Source organism: Polyodon spathula, chromosome 55 (genome assembly GCF_017654505.1).
Source record: "Polyodon spathula isolate WHYD16114869_AA chromosome 55, ASM1765450v1, whole genome shotgun sequence".
NCBI classification, from domain to species: domain Eukaryota; kingdom Metazoa; phylum Chordata; class Actinopteri; order Acipenseriformes; family Polyodontidae; genus Polyodon; species Polyodon spathula.
The window spans coordinates 846,766-863,663 of NC_054588.1; the positions used below are offsets into that span (position 1 = coordinate 846,766).

The window sequence follows — 16,898 nt, forward strand, 5'->3', positions numbered from 1 at the left end:
GTTGGTGTTATTGCCCTGCGTACAGTATGGTGTAGTTTTGTTCAGTTTCTTTGACTGCTAATTTGACAGATCTGAGTAATGTTGTTCTGTTTGGGGCCTGTATTGAAGGCGTAGTATTGAGAGACAAGTAAGTTGACATTTTTATCATTTCTTTATAAATACCTGTTAAAGTAATAAGTAGCAGCAGTAAACCTCCTTTTCTTTTTACCTCTTACCTTTTTCTTTTTACCTCTTACCTTTTCATGATGCTTGTGATCATCCCAATTTTGCTTCTTTTTAACTCGAACACTGTGCTTTCATGAGCTGATCAGGCTGCGTTGCTTTGACAGATTTCAGAAACTGCTCTTCAGTTCTGGTTGCCTGTCATAGACATGTATAATGTAGGCTAGATGAGCCAAAGCTTATATTAATGAGCATCGTCTAGTGCACAATCCGATCTTGATTGTCAGATCACCAGATGGCGTTGGTTGTTCTATAAAGAAACTTTATGGCAGGCAACTGGAACTGAAGAGAAGCTCAAACACAGACTGATCAACAGAACATTTGAGTAACTGGAGTAAGAAACAGGCAGAATTATTGCAAACACATCATAAAAAGATAAGGGGACTTTTTTAAAATACAATATTAATATTTGACAGTAAACTTTAACTGTCAACTATATTTCTGTTAAAAAAAAAAAAAAAAAAAGTTTTTAAAAGGTAGTTTTCAAACATTGAAAGACTTCAACTGTAGCTTAAAACTTTGATCAATGAGGAGGTATTTAAACAGGACAGGATAGCTTTTCACCTGAGCGTCGCAGTGCATCCAAATCACGCTCCCTCGTGCAACAATGCTGGTGATTTGAAGCGAGTGGCGTGCTGGGGAACAGAAATCCAGCATTGCTGCTGCAGGAGGGAGTGTGATCTGGATGCACTGCGATCCTTGGAAGAGGAGTTCTGTCTTTGCTGGCGAGCTCTCCCGAGTGAATGTTGAGAAATGTATTGCTCGGTGCATTTATGACCAGTGATGTGTAAATAAAAAAATATCAAGAGTTGACAATTTGTTTAAAAGCATAAAGCTGCGATCGAGACGACACTGGAGACAGCAAAGGTAATGTGTCTCTGCAGGTTGGATTGGGCACAGTGTAACCTTGTCCCTCTGTGCAGGTTTGGAGATTCGGTGCAGGGTAACCTTGTTGTTGGAATCCTATCTTGGCCCTCCCCCTGGGTCATTGTGATTGGCTCTTTCTTCTCCACCTGTGGGGCGGGGCTACAGAGTCTGACTGGAGCTCCCAGACTTCTGCAGGCCATAGCGAAGGACAATATCATCCCGTTTCTCAGGGTGAGTCTTTGAAACACCGCACTGAGTCTGTACAACCTACTGCACTGAGTCTGTACAACACAACAGCACTCACACACACACTGCACTGAGTCTGTACAACACTACAGCGCTAACACACACACTGCACTGAGTCTGTACAACACTACAGCACTAACACACACACTGCACTGAGTCTGTACAACACTACAGCACTGACACACACTGCACTGAGTCTGTACAACCTACAGCACTGACACACACACACAGTGTGAGTCTGTACAACCCTGCAGCACATTTTTGTATATATCTGGAGATCGGTTTCTCGGAGTGTGATGAAACTTGGTACTAACATTGTTGAGCACGAGTTATTGAGTGTCAGATTCTGGAGATGTCCTTGCATCCACAAATCCTGTGTGTAACCAGTCAGCTGCTTTACCTCTTGACTGACATGCTGTCAGCCACAAAGTATGAAGTGATCAGTTTTCTCTCTCTTCATCCTCTCTTTCTTTCCCTCCTCTCTCCCCAGGTATTCGGTCATGGCAAGGCGAATGGCGAGCCCACCTGGGCCCTGTTGCTGACCGCTCTGATTGCAGAGCTGGGGATCCTTATTGCCTCTCTGGACCTGGTGGCTCCGATCCTGTCAATGTGAGTCCCGAACGCCCGCCCCAGCGCTGTTTATCCCATTGTTATGAAACATTCTTATTAACCCTTTGCAGTCCATTTATTCAGCGCTTGGGTTAACATTACCTAGTATTAGGAGAAGGCTGTGTGGTCCACTGGTTAAAGAAAAGGGCTTGTAACCAGGAGGTCCCCAGTTCAAATCCCAGCTCACTCCCTGTGTGGCCCTGAGCAGGTCACTGAACCTCCTTGTGCTGCGTCTTTGGGGTGAGACGTTGTTGTAAGTGACTCTGCAGCTGATGCATAGTTCACAAACCCTAGTCTCTGTAAGTTGCCTTGGATAAAGGTGTCTGCTAAATGAACAAATAATAATTTAAAAATACTGGATTCTGAGGATTTATGGGGGTATCTGTCTGTTCGTACAGCCGTCAGTCTGTATATCATGCGTATGCTTTTCCATATATCAGAAAAACACTTCTCCGAGTGTGATGAAACTTGGTTTTAAAGTTGTGCATAAGCTGTTGAGAGTAGCAGATTCTGGGGTGTCTGTCAGTACATCTGTCTCCATGTCTCACTTTGTATCTTCAGAGCACAAGAAGTTATTCCACGCACTAAACCATTTTAACATACCCTGATAGTGACATCTCATTCGCTTACGGTTTGCCACATGTGCAGTTCTCATCGCGCTGTTCATTTCTCATCCGGTACTCTTCTGTACATGCTGTTGATGCTTGTGGTTTTCTTGCAGGTTTTTTCTGATGTGCTACCTGTTTGTAAACCTGGCCTGCGCTGTACAGACTTTACTGAGAACTCCAAACTGGAGACCGAGATTCATATACTATCACTGGTGAGTACAGGCTGAGCACTGAGCCACAAGCAGGCTTGCTGGTCCAGTGGTTAGGAAAAGGGCTTGTAACCAGGAGGTCCCTGGCTCACTCACTGACTCGCTGTGTGTGTGACCCTGAGCAAGTCACTTCACCTCCTTGTGCTCTGTCCTTTGGATGAGATGTAAAACCAAGGTCTTCTTGTAAGTGACTCTGCAGCAGCAGTTGGTGCAGAGTTCATCCGCTAGTCTCTAAATCGCTTTGGATAAAAGCATCTGCTAAACGACTAATGCAATACTGCAGGGGTGACTTAGAAAGTGCAAGTGTTCCTGAGATAAAAGCATAGAAACCAAATAACTTTTCTTTAACCTAGTGTAGAACCAAAAAAAAACGTGAGTCTTGCTATAAAAAAAAAGAACAAGACATGGCTGTGAGCAGACTAGGGAGTATATTATCGAAGCACTGCATCTAGTCGGTAGTGATAATTGTGTGTTGCTTTGACTGAGTTCTGGAGCTGCTCTTCAGTTCTGGTTGCCTGCTTTAGGTATATTGTACCCAAAGTGTCTGTACAGAAGACGGTGCCATCTAGTGATCAGTCACTTTGGATCAAGTTTTGTTTTGCTGTCAGTACACTAGATGTGCGCTAGATGGTGCTGGTGCTAATATTGGCTGATCTACCCTACACATGTCTGTGGCAGGCAGCTGGAACTGAAGAGCAGCTCTTGAATTCAGTCACTGTAACACAGCCTTCTCGGAATAGTTCCCAGTATTTGAGGAACTGCAGTTCTGTGCTGTGGTTCCTGTGCAGTATTGACCTCTCTCCGACGGCTCCCTCTCGCAGGACGCTGTCCTTTCTTGGAATGAGTATCTGTTTGGCGCTGATGTTCATCTCATCCTGGTACTACGCCATCGTTGCCATGGTGATCGCAGGCATGATCTACAAGTACATTGAATATAATGGGTACGTGTCCCTATGTGTTTGACTGGACTTCATTCCACACCGTGTAAATCAAACTTGTTAAAAGCAGAATGGAAAGAACTTTGTACTGCTGGTACAAATTTTCATCTCGCTGGTGGCTTTGATTTTTGAACTGACAGCTGTTGCTTGGGGTGTTAATTTGTGCGAGAGCGTGTTAGTGTGTTGTGTGTGTGTGAGAGTATGTTAACTTGCTGTGTGTGTTTCAGAGCTGAGAAGGAGTGGGGAGATGGGATCAGAGGCCTGTCTCTCAGTGCTGCCCGCTACGCTCTGCTCAGACTGGAAGAAGGGCCGCCTCACACCAAGAACTGGAGGTAAGAACACGGTCATAGAGCCAGACATAGTGTGTACTGAGGAGTGTATACTGCATACTGTACACTGAGGAGTGTGTACTGTACACTGAGGAGTGCATAGTGTACACTGAGGAGTGACTGGGATTCTGGCATAGTCCATTAAAGGAACAAGCTGATGAAATTCGTTCTTTTTTTGTTTTCCTTCCTCCTTCCCCCTCTCTCCTTGCTGTATTTTTCTTTTCAATAGTTTTTCTTTCTCCTATCCTCCCTCTCTCTCGCTGTCGACTCCAGCTCCTGGTCCTTTTTGAAGCTCGATGAAGACCTCCATGTGCAGTCTATATACTGACTGTGTGTGTGTGTCTCTCTCTCCCCCCTCAGACCTCAGCTCCTGGTCCTGTTGAAGCTTGATGAAGACCTCCATGTGAAGTACCCTCGGCTCTTGACTTTTGCCTCTCAGCTGAAGGCCGGCAAGGGTTTGACCATCGTGGGATCGGTCATTGTTGGGAACTTCCTTGAGAGCTACGGAGAAGCGCTGGCGGCCGAACAGGTCAGGGGTCAAATCACCATTGCTAATCATGGGAACACTTCACAATGATCTGAGAAACTCAGTGGAATGACAGGGCAGTGTGTACAATCCTGTATAGGCTGGCTTGTGAAATGTAGTTCATTTTAACACGAGTGCCGTCTAAACTATATCGGCTGTTACTCTCGTAGACTTAAACAACATGCCAACGTCAGAAATATTAAAAGAATTGGAAGACACTGAGAGACTTCTGGCGGAAACGTGTGTCATTTTAATTCATTACGTTTCATGTTTTAGTATTATAATTTATTTTTTAATTTTTTTTTAACTAAGGCAGATTCCAGTGTAAAGTACATATGCTGGCAGACAGATGGACACATATAAAGTCACTTAAAAAACCAAAAAACTAAAACTAATTGGCAATTCTAAATATGCATGGTAGAGTGTGAAGTTAAACTAGAATGAAATGAAATCCGTTGAGAGAGACTGGCTGCAGTTTCTCTTTGTGTTCCCCCCTCCTGGTCCTCAGACTCTGAAGCACCTCATGCAGCAGGAGAAGGTGAAGGGCTTCTGTCAGCTGGTGGTAGCAGTGAAGGTGAGGGAGGGCATCTCGCACCTCATTCAGTCCTGCGGTCTGGGAGGCATGAAGCACAACAGCGTGGTGATGGGCTGGCCGCAGGGCTGGAGGCAGAGCGAGGACCCCCGTGCCTGGAAGACCTTCATCAGTGAGTACCAGTGCTGCAGAGCACCCTGATCCAGCATTACTGTGAGTTACTGATGCACGCTGGGGCGGATCAAGCTGGTAGTAAAACCTGGAATGGGTGAAACTGCTGTGCAATAGGAGTCTTATTGCCATCCCTATTATTATTATTATTGAAGGAATGGAAATGAGACTCCCAGTGCATAGCAGTCTGATCCATTCCTGATGTGCAATAGTAGTCTTATTGCTATCTCTGAAACTGACTTTCTGATTTCCAAAGCAGTGTTGAACTGGACAGTTTCTGGATGAGCTGCCTGTAATATCACGAGATCCACTCAACAAACAAACAGCAGAAGAAATGGACACTTCCAGTATCTGTCTCACACACACACACACACACTGCACTGATGAAGACATCAGCAGAAACACTAGTCTGCTGCTTGACTTTCTAAGTTTATATATTTTTCTGTGCAGAATTTTTGATTTGAAGGTCTAGATGAACTGCATATAATTTGACAAAATCCAGTCAACAAACAAATAAACAGGAGAAGAAACAGACACTGCCAGTATCTCTCGCACACGTTATACTGATGAAGGCATTGGCTGTTAGTTTCTCAGTGTTGGAGAGGTGGTTCGTTTCTCTGGGTTACTGATGGAGAGGTGTTTCGTTTCTCTGTTGTTGATGGAGAGCTGGTTCATTTCTCTGTGTTGATGGAGAGTTGGTTCGTTTGTCTGTGTTATTGAGGGAGAGTTGGTTTGTTTCTCTGTTGTTGATGGAGAGCTGGTTTGTTTCTCTGTGTTATTGATGGAGAGGTGGTTTGTTTCTCTGGGTTGTTGATGGAGAGTTGGTTCATTTCTCTCTCTACTCCTCAGACACTGTGCGCTGCACCACGGCTGCTCACCAGGCCCTGCTGGTTCCCAAGAACATCTCCCTGTTCCCCTCGAACTCGGAGCAGCTCTCGGAAGGGAGCATCGACGTGTGGTGGATCGTGCACGATGGGGGCATGCTGATGCTGCTGCCCTTCCTGCTGCGCCAGCACAAGGTGAGGCACCAACACTGAGCCTGGTGGGTGCACTGTGTGTGTGCGTGCATGTGGGATATCTGTGTGTGTGTGTGTGTGTTAATCCCACTGAAAGCCTGCTCTCTCCTCTCAGGTGTGGAAGAAGTGTCGCATGCGGATCTTCACAGTGGCTCAGATGGAAGACAACAGCATCCAGATGAAGAAGGACCTGGCCACTTTCCTGTACCAGCTGAGGATGGAGGCCGAGGTGGAGGTGGTGGAGATGGTGAGGCAGCCGCCCTTCTCCTCCTTTCTCTTTCTGCTTCTTTTCAAAGTGTCTCTTTTAAATGTCACAGTTTCTCTGTCAAAGTTTCTTTTGTATTTATTTTCTTTCTTTCTCGTTATGAATTACATTGTAGTGTCAAACTGCATAAGATCGTGGGACACTACAACTTTCCTGAACGTCTTTCATTACCAAACGAGTTGTGCAGAAAAATAAAATAAAATAAATTTCTTTCTCATTTTCTTTATCCTGTTTCATTCTGTATTTTTCAAAGCCTGCAGTACTTTGAATGTATTTTTTTCTCATTTTTTGTTTGTTTTACTGGCTCTCTCTCTTCTCTGACCCTTTTTCCTTTTTCTCCGTCCTGTACTCTCGCTTACTTTTTATTCTCTTTTCAGCTTAAATAGTAATCGCTAGTATTTCTATATCTTCATGTTTCCAGCATGACAGTGATATCTCAGCCTACACGTATGAACGAACCTTGATGATGGAGCAGAGATCCCAGATGCTGAGGCAAATGAGGCTGTCCAAATCTGACAGGGAGAGAGAGGTGAGAATGAAACACACACAGCCCGCAGAGCCAGCGTCGAGCACACAGCCCCGCAGAGCCGAGCCAGCGCAGAACACACAGCCCCGCCGAGCCGAGCCAGCGCAGAGCACACAGCCCCGCAGATCCAGCACAGAGCACACAGCCCCGCAGATCCAGCACAGAGCACACAGCCCCGCAGAGCCGAGCCAGCGCCGAGCACACAGCCCCGCCGAGCCGAGCCAGCGCCGAGCACACAGCCCCGCCGAGCCGAGCCAGCGCCGAGCACACAGCCCCGCCGAGCCGAGCCAGCGCCGAGCACACAGCCCCGCCGAGCCGAGCCAGCGCCGAGCACACAGCCCCGCCGAGCCGAGCCAGCGGCGAGCACACAGCCCCGCCGAGCCGAGCCAGCGGCGAGCACACAGCCCCGCCGAGCCGAGCCAGCGAGCACACAGCCCCGCCGAGCCAGCAGCGAGCACAGCCCCGCCGAGCACACAGCCAGCGCCGAGCACACAGCCAGCGCCGAGCACACAGCCAGCGCCGAGCACACAGCCAGCGCCGAGCACACAGCCAGCGCCGAGCACACAGCCAGCGCCGAGCACACAGCCAGCGCCGAGCACACAGCCAGCGCCGAGCACACAGCCAGCGCCGAGCACACAGCCAGCGCCGAGCACACAGCCAGCGCCGAGCACACAGCCAGCGCCGAGCACACAGCCAGCGCCGAGCACACAGCCCCGCCGAGCACACAGCCAGCGCCGAGCACACAGCCAGCGCCGAGCACACAGCCAGCGCCGAGCACACAGCCCCGCCGAGCACACAGCCCGGCCGAGCACACAGCCCCGCCGAGCACACAGCCCCGCGAGCCAGCGCAGAGCACACAGCCCCGCCGAGCCGAGCCAGCGCAGGGCACACAGCCCCGCAGAGCCAGGATATGATGTGCAAGTCAAATAGTGAAATAGAGGGAGCAGTGGATATTGTATTGTAAGTCAAATATGGTGTAGGGTGCTGTATGATGCAAGCAGAAATCGCCCCACAAACATTAGAATCAAATTGTATTATTAAAAAAAAAAAAAAAAAAACTATTTCAACTGTTATATAAATATATAATGTATGATTCATGTACTGTATAACCACATATAAATGATATAAATTGTTCCTGTAACGTGCTAGAAGAATGATATATATATATATTGTATAACAGCCAGTGCTGTTTGTTTTCTAGTTTTGTAATGCATGCTGTTCTTCTAGCGAGTCCTCTGGAGTTTTGATGATGTAAGTTGCAGAAGGCCGCATAGCTTCCTCAGTACACACTGTAGTGTAGATGTTAGTGTTAGATTGCATGCCTGTGGGTATAATATGGTAAGTATAATGAGATCAAAATGCATTAATGCACCCAAAACATACTTACATACATTTTACCCCAGACAATATCTAGGACTTCAAGTCTTTGCCGTGTCTTCAGTAAATAGCAAGCGTGAGGGCTTTTGTAAAAGACATTGAGAGACTTATATGGGAAACATCGGTCACTGAACTTAAGTTTCTTTTAGTATTTCTAATTTCAGCACTAGCATTTAAATGTTACTGGTGATGTGTAAGATACTGTATAACCCCAAGTGACCAGTCCTGTACAGTGGCAGTCAGTGCTGTGTGTGTGTGTGTGTGTGTGTCTGTCTGTGTCTGTTTGTCTGTGTGTGTGTATGTGTTTGTGTGTGTGTGTGTGTTTGTCTGTGTCTGGGGGTGTTTGTCTGTGTCTCTCTCTCTGTCTCGCCCTGTGTGTGTTTCTATCTCGTGTGTCTCTCTCTCTCTCTCTGTGTGTCTGGGGGTGTGTCTCTTTCTGTCTGTCTGTCTGTGTGTCTGTGTTTCTGTCTGGGGGTGTTTGTCTGTGTCTGTCTGTCTCTCTCTGTCTCGCCCTGTGTGTGTTTATATCTCGTTGTGTGTGTCTCTGTGTCTGGGTGTGTATATCTGTGTCTCTCCCTGTGTCTGTCTCGTGTGTGTGTGTTTCTGTCTTGTTGTGTGTGTCTGTGTGTTTGTCTCGTGTGTGTCTGTCTGTATCTCTCTGTGTCTGTCTCTGTGTGTGTGTTTATATCTCGTTGTGTGTGTCTCTGTGTCTGGGTGTGTATATCTGTGTCTCTCCCTGTGTCTGTCTCGTGTGTGTGTGTTTCTGTCTTGTTGTGTGTGTCTGTGTGTTTGTCTCGTGTTTGTCTGTCTGTATCTCTCTGTGTCTGTCTCTGTGTGTGTGTTTATATCTCGTTGTGTGTGTCTCTGTGTCTGGGTGTGTATATCTGTGTCTCTCCCTGTGTCTGTCTCGTGTGTGTGTGTGTGTGTGTGTGTGTGTGTGTTTTTGTGTCTTGTTGTGTGTGTCTATGTGTGTTTGTCTCGTGTGTGTCTGTCTGTATCTCTCTGTGTCTGTCTCTGTGTCTGGGTGTGTATATCTGTGTGTTTGTTTCGTGTGTGTGTGTCTGTCTCTGTGTGTGTGTTTATCTCGTGTGTGTGTCTGTCTCGTGTGTGTGTGTGTGTGTGTGTACCAGTTTGATCCTGACTCCTCTGAGCTGTTGTTTTTAAGGCAGCGCTGGGAGATTCAAGCAGGAAAGTGTCCGATGCCTTCCCTTCCCGACCCTACCTCAGCGACAGTACTAGAAACATTCAGGTACAGGATGATCAGGGCTGCTTCTGCACAGCCTCAGCTCAGCAAACCCCTCTCCTCCCATCTCTCTGCTCTCATCGAGAGTTCTCCTTTTTTCCCACTTTTTAAATTACATATTCAATTTTTAAGCTATATTCTTGAATATTCTTTGCTATTGGTTTCACTTTTTGTTCTGTATTCTTGATCGTTTTTACTGTACTGTTTCTTTTGATATATTTTCCCTTTTTTGTAATTCTGGGCTTTTTTTCAATTATTCTTAAGTTTTAAATTATGTCATGATATATTTATTATACTTGTATTTTTTTTAAATAAGTCTTTCCCTTTTTAAATGCTTTTTGTTCAACTTTTTAAATATTTTATATTTTTATTATAAATTGTCATTTCTTTCATTTTTTTAAAATTATTTTTTTTCCTAATTAAAAAAAAAAGTAAAGCTTTTGTTTCAAATGGTTTCACTCCTGTTTGTAAAAATGTTTTTGTGATGACATTTTGATATATACTTTTTCTGCACTTGTTTTTAAACTGAATTCAGAAAAATATTTTTGTATTTTGTATCCTTGAGGAAAATTAAGTTTTTTTTAATTATTTTTTTTTCCTGATCTGCGTTGTTCTTATTTCATTTTAAATTGAGAATTTCTATAAATCCTCCCTGTTTTGCACTTCTTGCGAGCTGAAAGGTCTGAAATATAGAGACAATAAAAAAAAAAAAAAAAAAAAAAAAACTAAGACATCTGAAGGATGTCATTTTGGGTCCCAAAGAATGCTTAGTTTTACTCGTCCTAAATTAGCGTGGAACAGAAAACATAATTTTATTTTTACACTGCCAGAAAACACCCCAAAAAAGTGTCTGTCTTTCTTGTAACCCTAAAAATGATCCCAGTTCTGAATTGCCAAACATCTGTTCAGTCGCTGAGATAGGTGGTACAGCAACATTCAGTCAGAAACCTGGGTAAAACTAGAAGACACTGACAGTCAGACATCCAGTGCCTTCATCAGGGTGTATGTGTGTGTGTGTGAGAGAGATATTGGAAGTGTCTGTTTCTTCTCCTGTTTGTACCTCAATCAGATTTGAGAGAGCTATTCCCCTAGACCGGTCTGTTTGAGAAAGCTATTCCCCTTAGACTAGTCTGTCTTGAGAGCTATTCCCCTAGACCAGTCTGTTTGAGAGAGCTAATCCCTAGACCAGTCTGTTTGAAAGAGTGATTCCCCTAGACCAGTCTGTTTTGAGAGAGCTAATCCCTAGACCAGTCTGTTTGAGAGAGTGATTCCCCTAGACCAGTCTGTCTTGAGATCTATTCCTTAGACCAGTCTGTTTGAGAGCTATTCCCTAGACCAGTCTGTTTAAGAGAGTGATTCCCCTAGACCAGTCTGTTTTGAGAGCGATTCCCCTAGACCAGTCTGTTTTGAGAGCGATTCCCCTAGACCAGTCTGTTTTGAGAGAGTGATTCCCCTAGACCAGTCTGTTTTGAGAGTGATTCCCCTAGACCAGTCTGTCTTGAGATCTATTCCCCTAGACCAGTCTGTTTGAGAGCTATTCCCTAGACCAGTCTGTTTAAGAGAGTGATTCCCCTAGACCAGTCTGTTTTGAGAGCGATTCCCCTAGACCAGTCTGTTTTGAGAGTGATTCCCCTAGACCAGTCTGTTTTGAGAGAGCTAATCCCTAGACCAGTCTGTTTGAGAGAGTGATTCCCCTAGACCAGTCTGTCTTGAGATCTATTCCTTAGACCAGTCTGTTTGAGAGCTATTCCCTAGACCAGTCTGTTTAAGAGAGTGATTCCCCTAGACCAGTCTGTTTTGAGAGCGATTCCCCTAGACCAGTCTGTTTTGAGAGCGATTCCCCTAGACCAGTCTGTTTTGAGAGCGATTCCCCTAGACCAGTCTGTTTTGAGAGCGATTCCCCTAGACCAGTCTGTTTTGAGAGCGATTCCCCTAGAGCAGTCTGTTTTGAGAGCGATTCCCCTAGAGCAGTCTGTTTTGAGAGCGATTCCCCTAGAGCAGTCTGTTTTGAGAGCGATTCCCCTAGAGCAGTCTGTTTTGAGAGCGATTCCCCTAGAGCAGTCTGTTTTGAGAGCGATTCCCCTAGAGCAGTCTGTTTTGAGAGCGATTCCCCTAGAGCAGTCTGTTTTGAGAGCGATTCCCCTAGACCAGTCTGTTTTGAGAGCGATTCCCCTAGACCAGTCTGTTTTGAGAGCGATTCCCCTAGACCAGTCTGTTTTGAGAGCGATTCCCCTAGACCAGTCTGTTTTGAGAGCGATTCCCCTAGACCAGTCTGTTTTGAGAGCGATTCCCCTAGACCAGTCTGTTTTGAGAGCGATTCCCCTAGAGCAGGGGTCGGCAACCTCGGCGTAACCTGGGGCCGCTGGGCCGCCACCAACAAAATTGAACAATTTGTAACTCGACTGTCAGGTTGTAATACCTGCACGATACCAACAAACTTACAGAAACACACCGGGCAAAGCACAGAGTACAATTCTACTGTATTTATTTTAAAAAATGAAAATCTTTGAACAAAGACATTACCGCTCTCCTGCTGCTATCGTCTTTTCAGTCAACAATCTTAAACCACGCAGAATTCACAATGTAAAACCACGGAGAATTCACAATGTAAAACCACCCAGAATTCACAATGTAAAACCACCCAGAATTCACAATGTAAAACCACCCAGAATTCACAATGTAAAACCACCCAGAATTCACAATGTAAAACCACCCAGAATTCAAGAAAAAAAAAATACTCCAACCAAAAATAAGTGCGCAAATAGTATTTTGCAGGTACGTGGATTCCCACCAAAGTCAGCCGTAACACACAAACGAGGGTTTAATCTACTCCCATATAACATTACATGCTGTTATTAAATTGTACATTTTGCTCCCATCAAGGGAAAAAAAAAAAAAAACATTTCTCTTAAAACAGTTTATTAATTTGGCCAGCTTCACCCCTGTTTTTCCGCTGGCTCAGCACTTGACGTTGGCTGCGTGCCTTGGAACCGTTGCCTAGCAACAGCTGACAGACTTCGTGCAGTGTGAGAAAATCACTCCAGCAACAACACCACAGAAGCCGGCTGCGCAAGTGCTTTTTTAAAACGTAATACATTGATAAATAAACTCGGAGGGGCCATCACCAAACCTCAAATGGGCCGCCGTTGGCCCGCGGGCTGTCACTTGCCGACCCCTGCCCTAGACCACTGTGTGTGAGCCCCCGGCTCTATCTGTGAGGTGTGAAATGGTCTCACGGTATACTGGCCCATTGAAAAGCATTGGGTTGATTTTAGGGCTTGACAAAATGGTGAAGACAGCTCAGGAATCACACTGCTGTGTATCGAAGCAGAAATAAAAGAACTCTAGTTTTAACTCTTTTACCTTCCCCATCCCCCCTCCCTTTCTCTCCCTTCTCAGGCTCAGTTAGTGAAGGACAGGAATTCAATGCTCCGCTTGACCAGTATCGGCTCGGATGATGATGATGAGACGGACAGTGGTGCCGGGGGTCCGGAGCGGACTGACCGCGTCCACATGACGTGGACAAAGGAGAAGCACCTGGCCTCGCGGGGGGTCAAAGCAGGGGGGGGGAGCGGCACCCCAGAGGGGTTCAGAGACATGCTGAGCATCCGCCCGTGAGTCACACAAGAGATACACTCACTGACAATACATCAACCTGTGAGTCTACAGCAAGAGATACACTCGCTGACAATACATCAACCTGTGAGTCTACAGCAAGAGATACACTCACTGACAATACATCAACCTGTGAGTCTACAGCAAGAGATACACACACTGACAATACATCAACCTGTGAGTCTACAGCAAGAGATACACTCACTGACAATACAATACATCAACCTGTGAGTCTACAGCAAGAGATACACTCACTGACAATACATCAACCTGTGAGTCTACAGCAAGAGATACACACACTGACAATACAATACATCAACCTGTGAGTCTACAGCAAGAGATACACACACTGACAATACAATACATCAACCTGTGAGTCTACAGCAAGAGATACACACACTGACAATACAATACATCAACCTGTGAGTCTACAGCAAGAGATACACACACTGACAATACAATACATCAACCTGTGAGTCTACAGCAAGAGATACACACACTGACAATACAATACATCAACCTGTGAGTCTACAGCAAGAGATACACTCACTGACAATACATCAACCTGTGAGTCTACAGCAAGAGATACACTCACTGACAATACAATACATCAACCTGTGAGTCTACAGCAAGAGATACACTCACTGACAATACAATACATCAACCTGTGAGTCTACAGCAAGAGATACACACACTGACAATACAATACATCAACCTGTGAGTCTACAGCAAGAGATACACACACTGACAATACAATACATCAACCTGTGAGTCTACAGCAAGAGATACACACACTGACAATACAATACATCAACCTGTGAGTCTACAGCAAGAGATACACACACTGACAATACAATACATCAACCTGTGAGTCTACAGCAAGAGATACACTCACTGACAATACATCAACCTGTGAGTCTACAGCAAGAGATACACACACTGACAATACAATACATCAACCTGTGAGTCTACAGCAAGAGATACACACACTGACAATACAATACATCAACCTGTGAGTCTACAGCAAGAGATACACTCACTGACAATACATCAACCTGTGAGTCTACAGCAAGAGATACACACACTGACAATACAATACATCAACCTGTGAGTCTACAGCAAGAGATACACTCACTGACAATACAATACATCAACCTGTGAGTCTACAGCAAGAGATACACTCACTGACAATACATCAACCTGTGAGTCTACAGCAAGAGATACACACACTGACAATACAATACATCAACCTGTGAGTCTACAGCAAGAGATACACTCACTGACAATACATCAACCTGTGAGTCTACAGCAAGAGATACACTCACTGACAATACATCAACCTGTGAGTCTACAGCAAGAGATACACTCACTGACAATACATCAACCTGTGAGTCTACAGCAAGAGATACACTCACTGACAATACATCAACCTGTGAGTCTACAGCAAGAGATACACACACTGACAATACATCAACCTGTGAGTCTACAGCAAGAGATACACACACTGACAATACATCAACCTGTGAGTCTACAGCAAGAGATACACTCACTGACAATACAATACATCAACCTGTGAGTCTACAGCAAGAGATACACTCGCTGACAATACAATCAACCTGTGAGTCTACAGCAAGAGATACACACACTGACAATACAATACATCAACCTGTGAGTCTACAGCAAGAGATACACTCACTGACAATACAATGTGAGTCTACAGCAAGAGATACACACACTGACAATACATCAACCTGTGAGTCTACAGCAAGAGATACACTCACTGACAATACAATACATCAATCTGTGAGTCTACAGCAAGAGATACACACACTGACAATACAATACATCAACCTGTGAGTCTACAGCAAGAGATACACACACTGACAATACAATACATCAACCTGTGAGTCTACAGCAAGAGATACACTCACTGACAATACATCAACCTGTGAGTCTACAGCAAGAGATACACACACTGACAATACAATACATCAACCTGTGAGTCTACAGCAAGAGATACACTCACTGACAATACAATCAACCTGTGAGTCTACAGCAAGAGATACACACACTGACAATACAATACATCAACCTGTGAGTCTACAGCAAGAGATACACTCACTGACAATACAATCAACCTGTGAGTCTACAGCAAGAGATACACTCACTGACAATACATCAACCTGTGAGTCTACAGCAAGAGATACACACACTGACAATACAATACATCAACCTGTGAGTCTACAGCAAGAGATACACACACTGACAATACAATACATCAACCTGTGAGTCTACAGCAAGAGATACACACACTGACAATACAATACATCAACCTGTGAGTCTACAGCAAGAGATACACACACTGACAATACAATACATCAACCTGTGAGTCTACAGCAAGAGATACACACACTGACAATACAATACAACCTGTGAGTCTACAGCAAGAGATACACACACTGACAATACAATACATCAACCTGTGAGTCTACAGCAAGAGATACACACACTGACAATACAATACATCAACCTGTGAGTCTACAGCAAGAGATACACACACTGACAATACAATACATCACCTGTGAGTCTACAGCAAGAGATACACTCACTGACAATACAATACAACCTGTGAGTCTACAGCAAGAGATACACACACTGACAATACATCAACCTGTGAGTCTACAGCAAGAGATACACACACTGACAATACAATACAACCTGTGAGTCTACAGCAAGAGATACACACACTGACAATACAATACATCAACCTGTGAGTCTACAGCAAGAGATACACACACTGACAATACAATACAACCTGTGAGTCTACAGCAAGAGATACACACACTGACTACACAATACAATACATCAACCTGTGAGTCTGCAGCAAGAGATACACACACTGACTGTACAATACAGTTGGCGCTGCTTTATCAGGATGCCTTGGGAGAAATAAAGGTATTCCGAATAAGTGGCTGTCCCAATTAAATGAGAGGCATTTGAGATGACATTAGTCACACTAATTGCGGTTTATTTCTGCTTGAAATGAAAAAGAATGAAATCACATCTTATCACAAGACGAGGGGCCTGCGATGTCGACGAGACGACTCTCTTTCCAGTAAGCGGCCTGAGAAACCACGGGAGTCTCCAGCTTGTTAAGAAGCTCAATGCGGTTTACGCAAGCCAGTGTTCCCCTGGTCTGACTCTAACCCTCTCCTCTCCGCAGTGACCAGTCAAATGTGCGCCGCATGCACACGGCAGTGAAGCTGAACGAAGTCATCGTCAACAAGTCCCATGATGCTCGCCTTGTGCTGCTCAACATGCCAGGACCACCTCGCAACCCGGAGGGGGACGAGAACTGTATCCTTTAATAACCAATGGACAGAAAATACTGTGACAGAGCGTGGTGCCCTGTAATATACTAGTCGGGCTTGGCTCTCCTATTGTTTTCAATGAAGGTTATTCCCTCAATAAGTGTGGCTGAGAAGACGGCATTATCCCCTAAATCAATAATCAGTAGTGTGTGTGTAAGAGAGCGAGCTATCAATAATCAATGCTGTGTGTGTAAGAGAGAGCTGTCACTCTTCACACATTTCTCCATA

The 16,898-nt window shown here is 45.0% G+C and overlaps 1 protein-coding gene across 3 annotated transcripts in view; it reads left to right on the forward strand.

The window, feature by feature from the left end:
• LOC121307358 (solute carrier family 12 member 6-like) overlaps nucleotides 1-16,898 on the forward strand; it is a 39,488-nt gene that overhangs the window by 22,044 nt on the left and 546 nt on the right. For 2 of the 3 annotated variants that reach the window (XM_041239552.1, XM_041239554.1), the window contains exons 11-24: nucleotides 70-127; nucleotides 1,146-1,320; nucleotides 1,826-1,944; nucleotides 2,666-2,764; nucleotides 3,583-3,702; nucleotides 3,927-4,031; nucleotides 4,389-4,557; nucleotides 5,063-5,258; nucleotides 6,107-6,276; nucleotides 6,389-6,520; nucleotides 6,960-7,067; nucleotides 9,607-9,690; nucleotides 13,084-13,298; nucleotides 16,523-16,656. In XM_041239552.1, the coding sequence (XP_041095486.1) occupies nucleotides 70-127; nucleotides 1,146-1,320; nucleotides 1,826-1,944; nucleotides 2,666-2,764; nucleotides 3,583-3,702; nucleotides 3,927-4,031; nucleotides 4,389-4,557; nucleotides 5,063-5,258; nucleotides 6,107-6,276; nucleotides 6,389-6,520; nucleotides 6,960-7,067; nucleotides 9,607-9,690; nucleotides 13,084-13,298; nucleotides 16,523-16,656 (1,884 nt within the window). The remainder of the gene's footprint in view (nucleotides 1-69; nucleotides 128-1,145; nucleotides 1,321-1,825; nucleotides 1,945-2,665; nucleotides 2,765-3,582; nucleotides 3,703-3,926; nucleotides 4,032-4,388; nucleotides 4,558-5,062; nucleotides 5,259-6,106; nucleotides 6,277-6,388; nucleotides 6,521-6,959; nucleotides 7,068-9,606; nucleotides 9,691-13,083; nucleotides 13,299-16,522; nucleotides 16,657-16,898) is intronic. The other variant, XM_041239553.1, reaches the window with a different exon arrangement.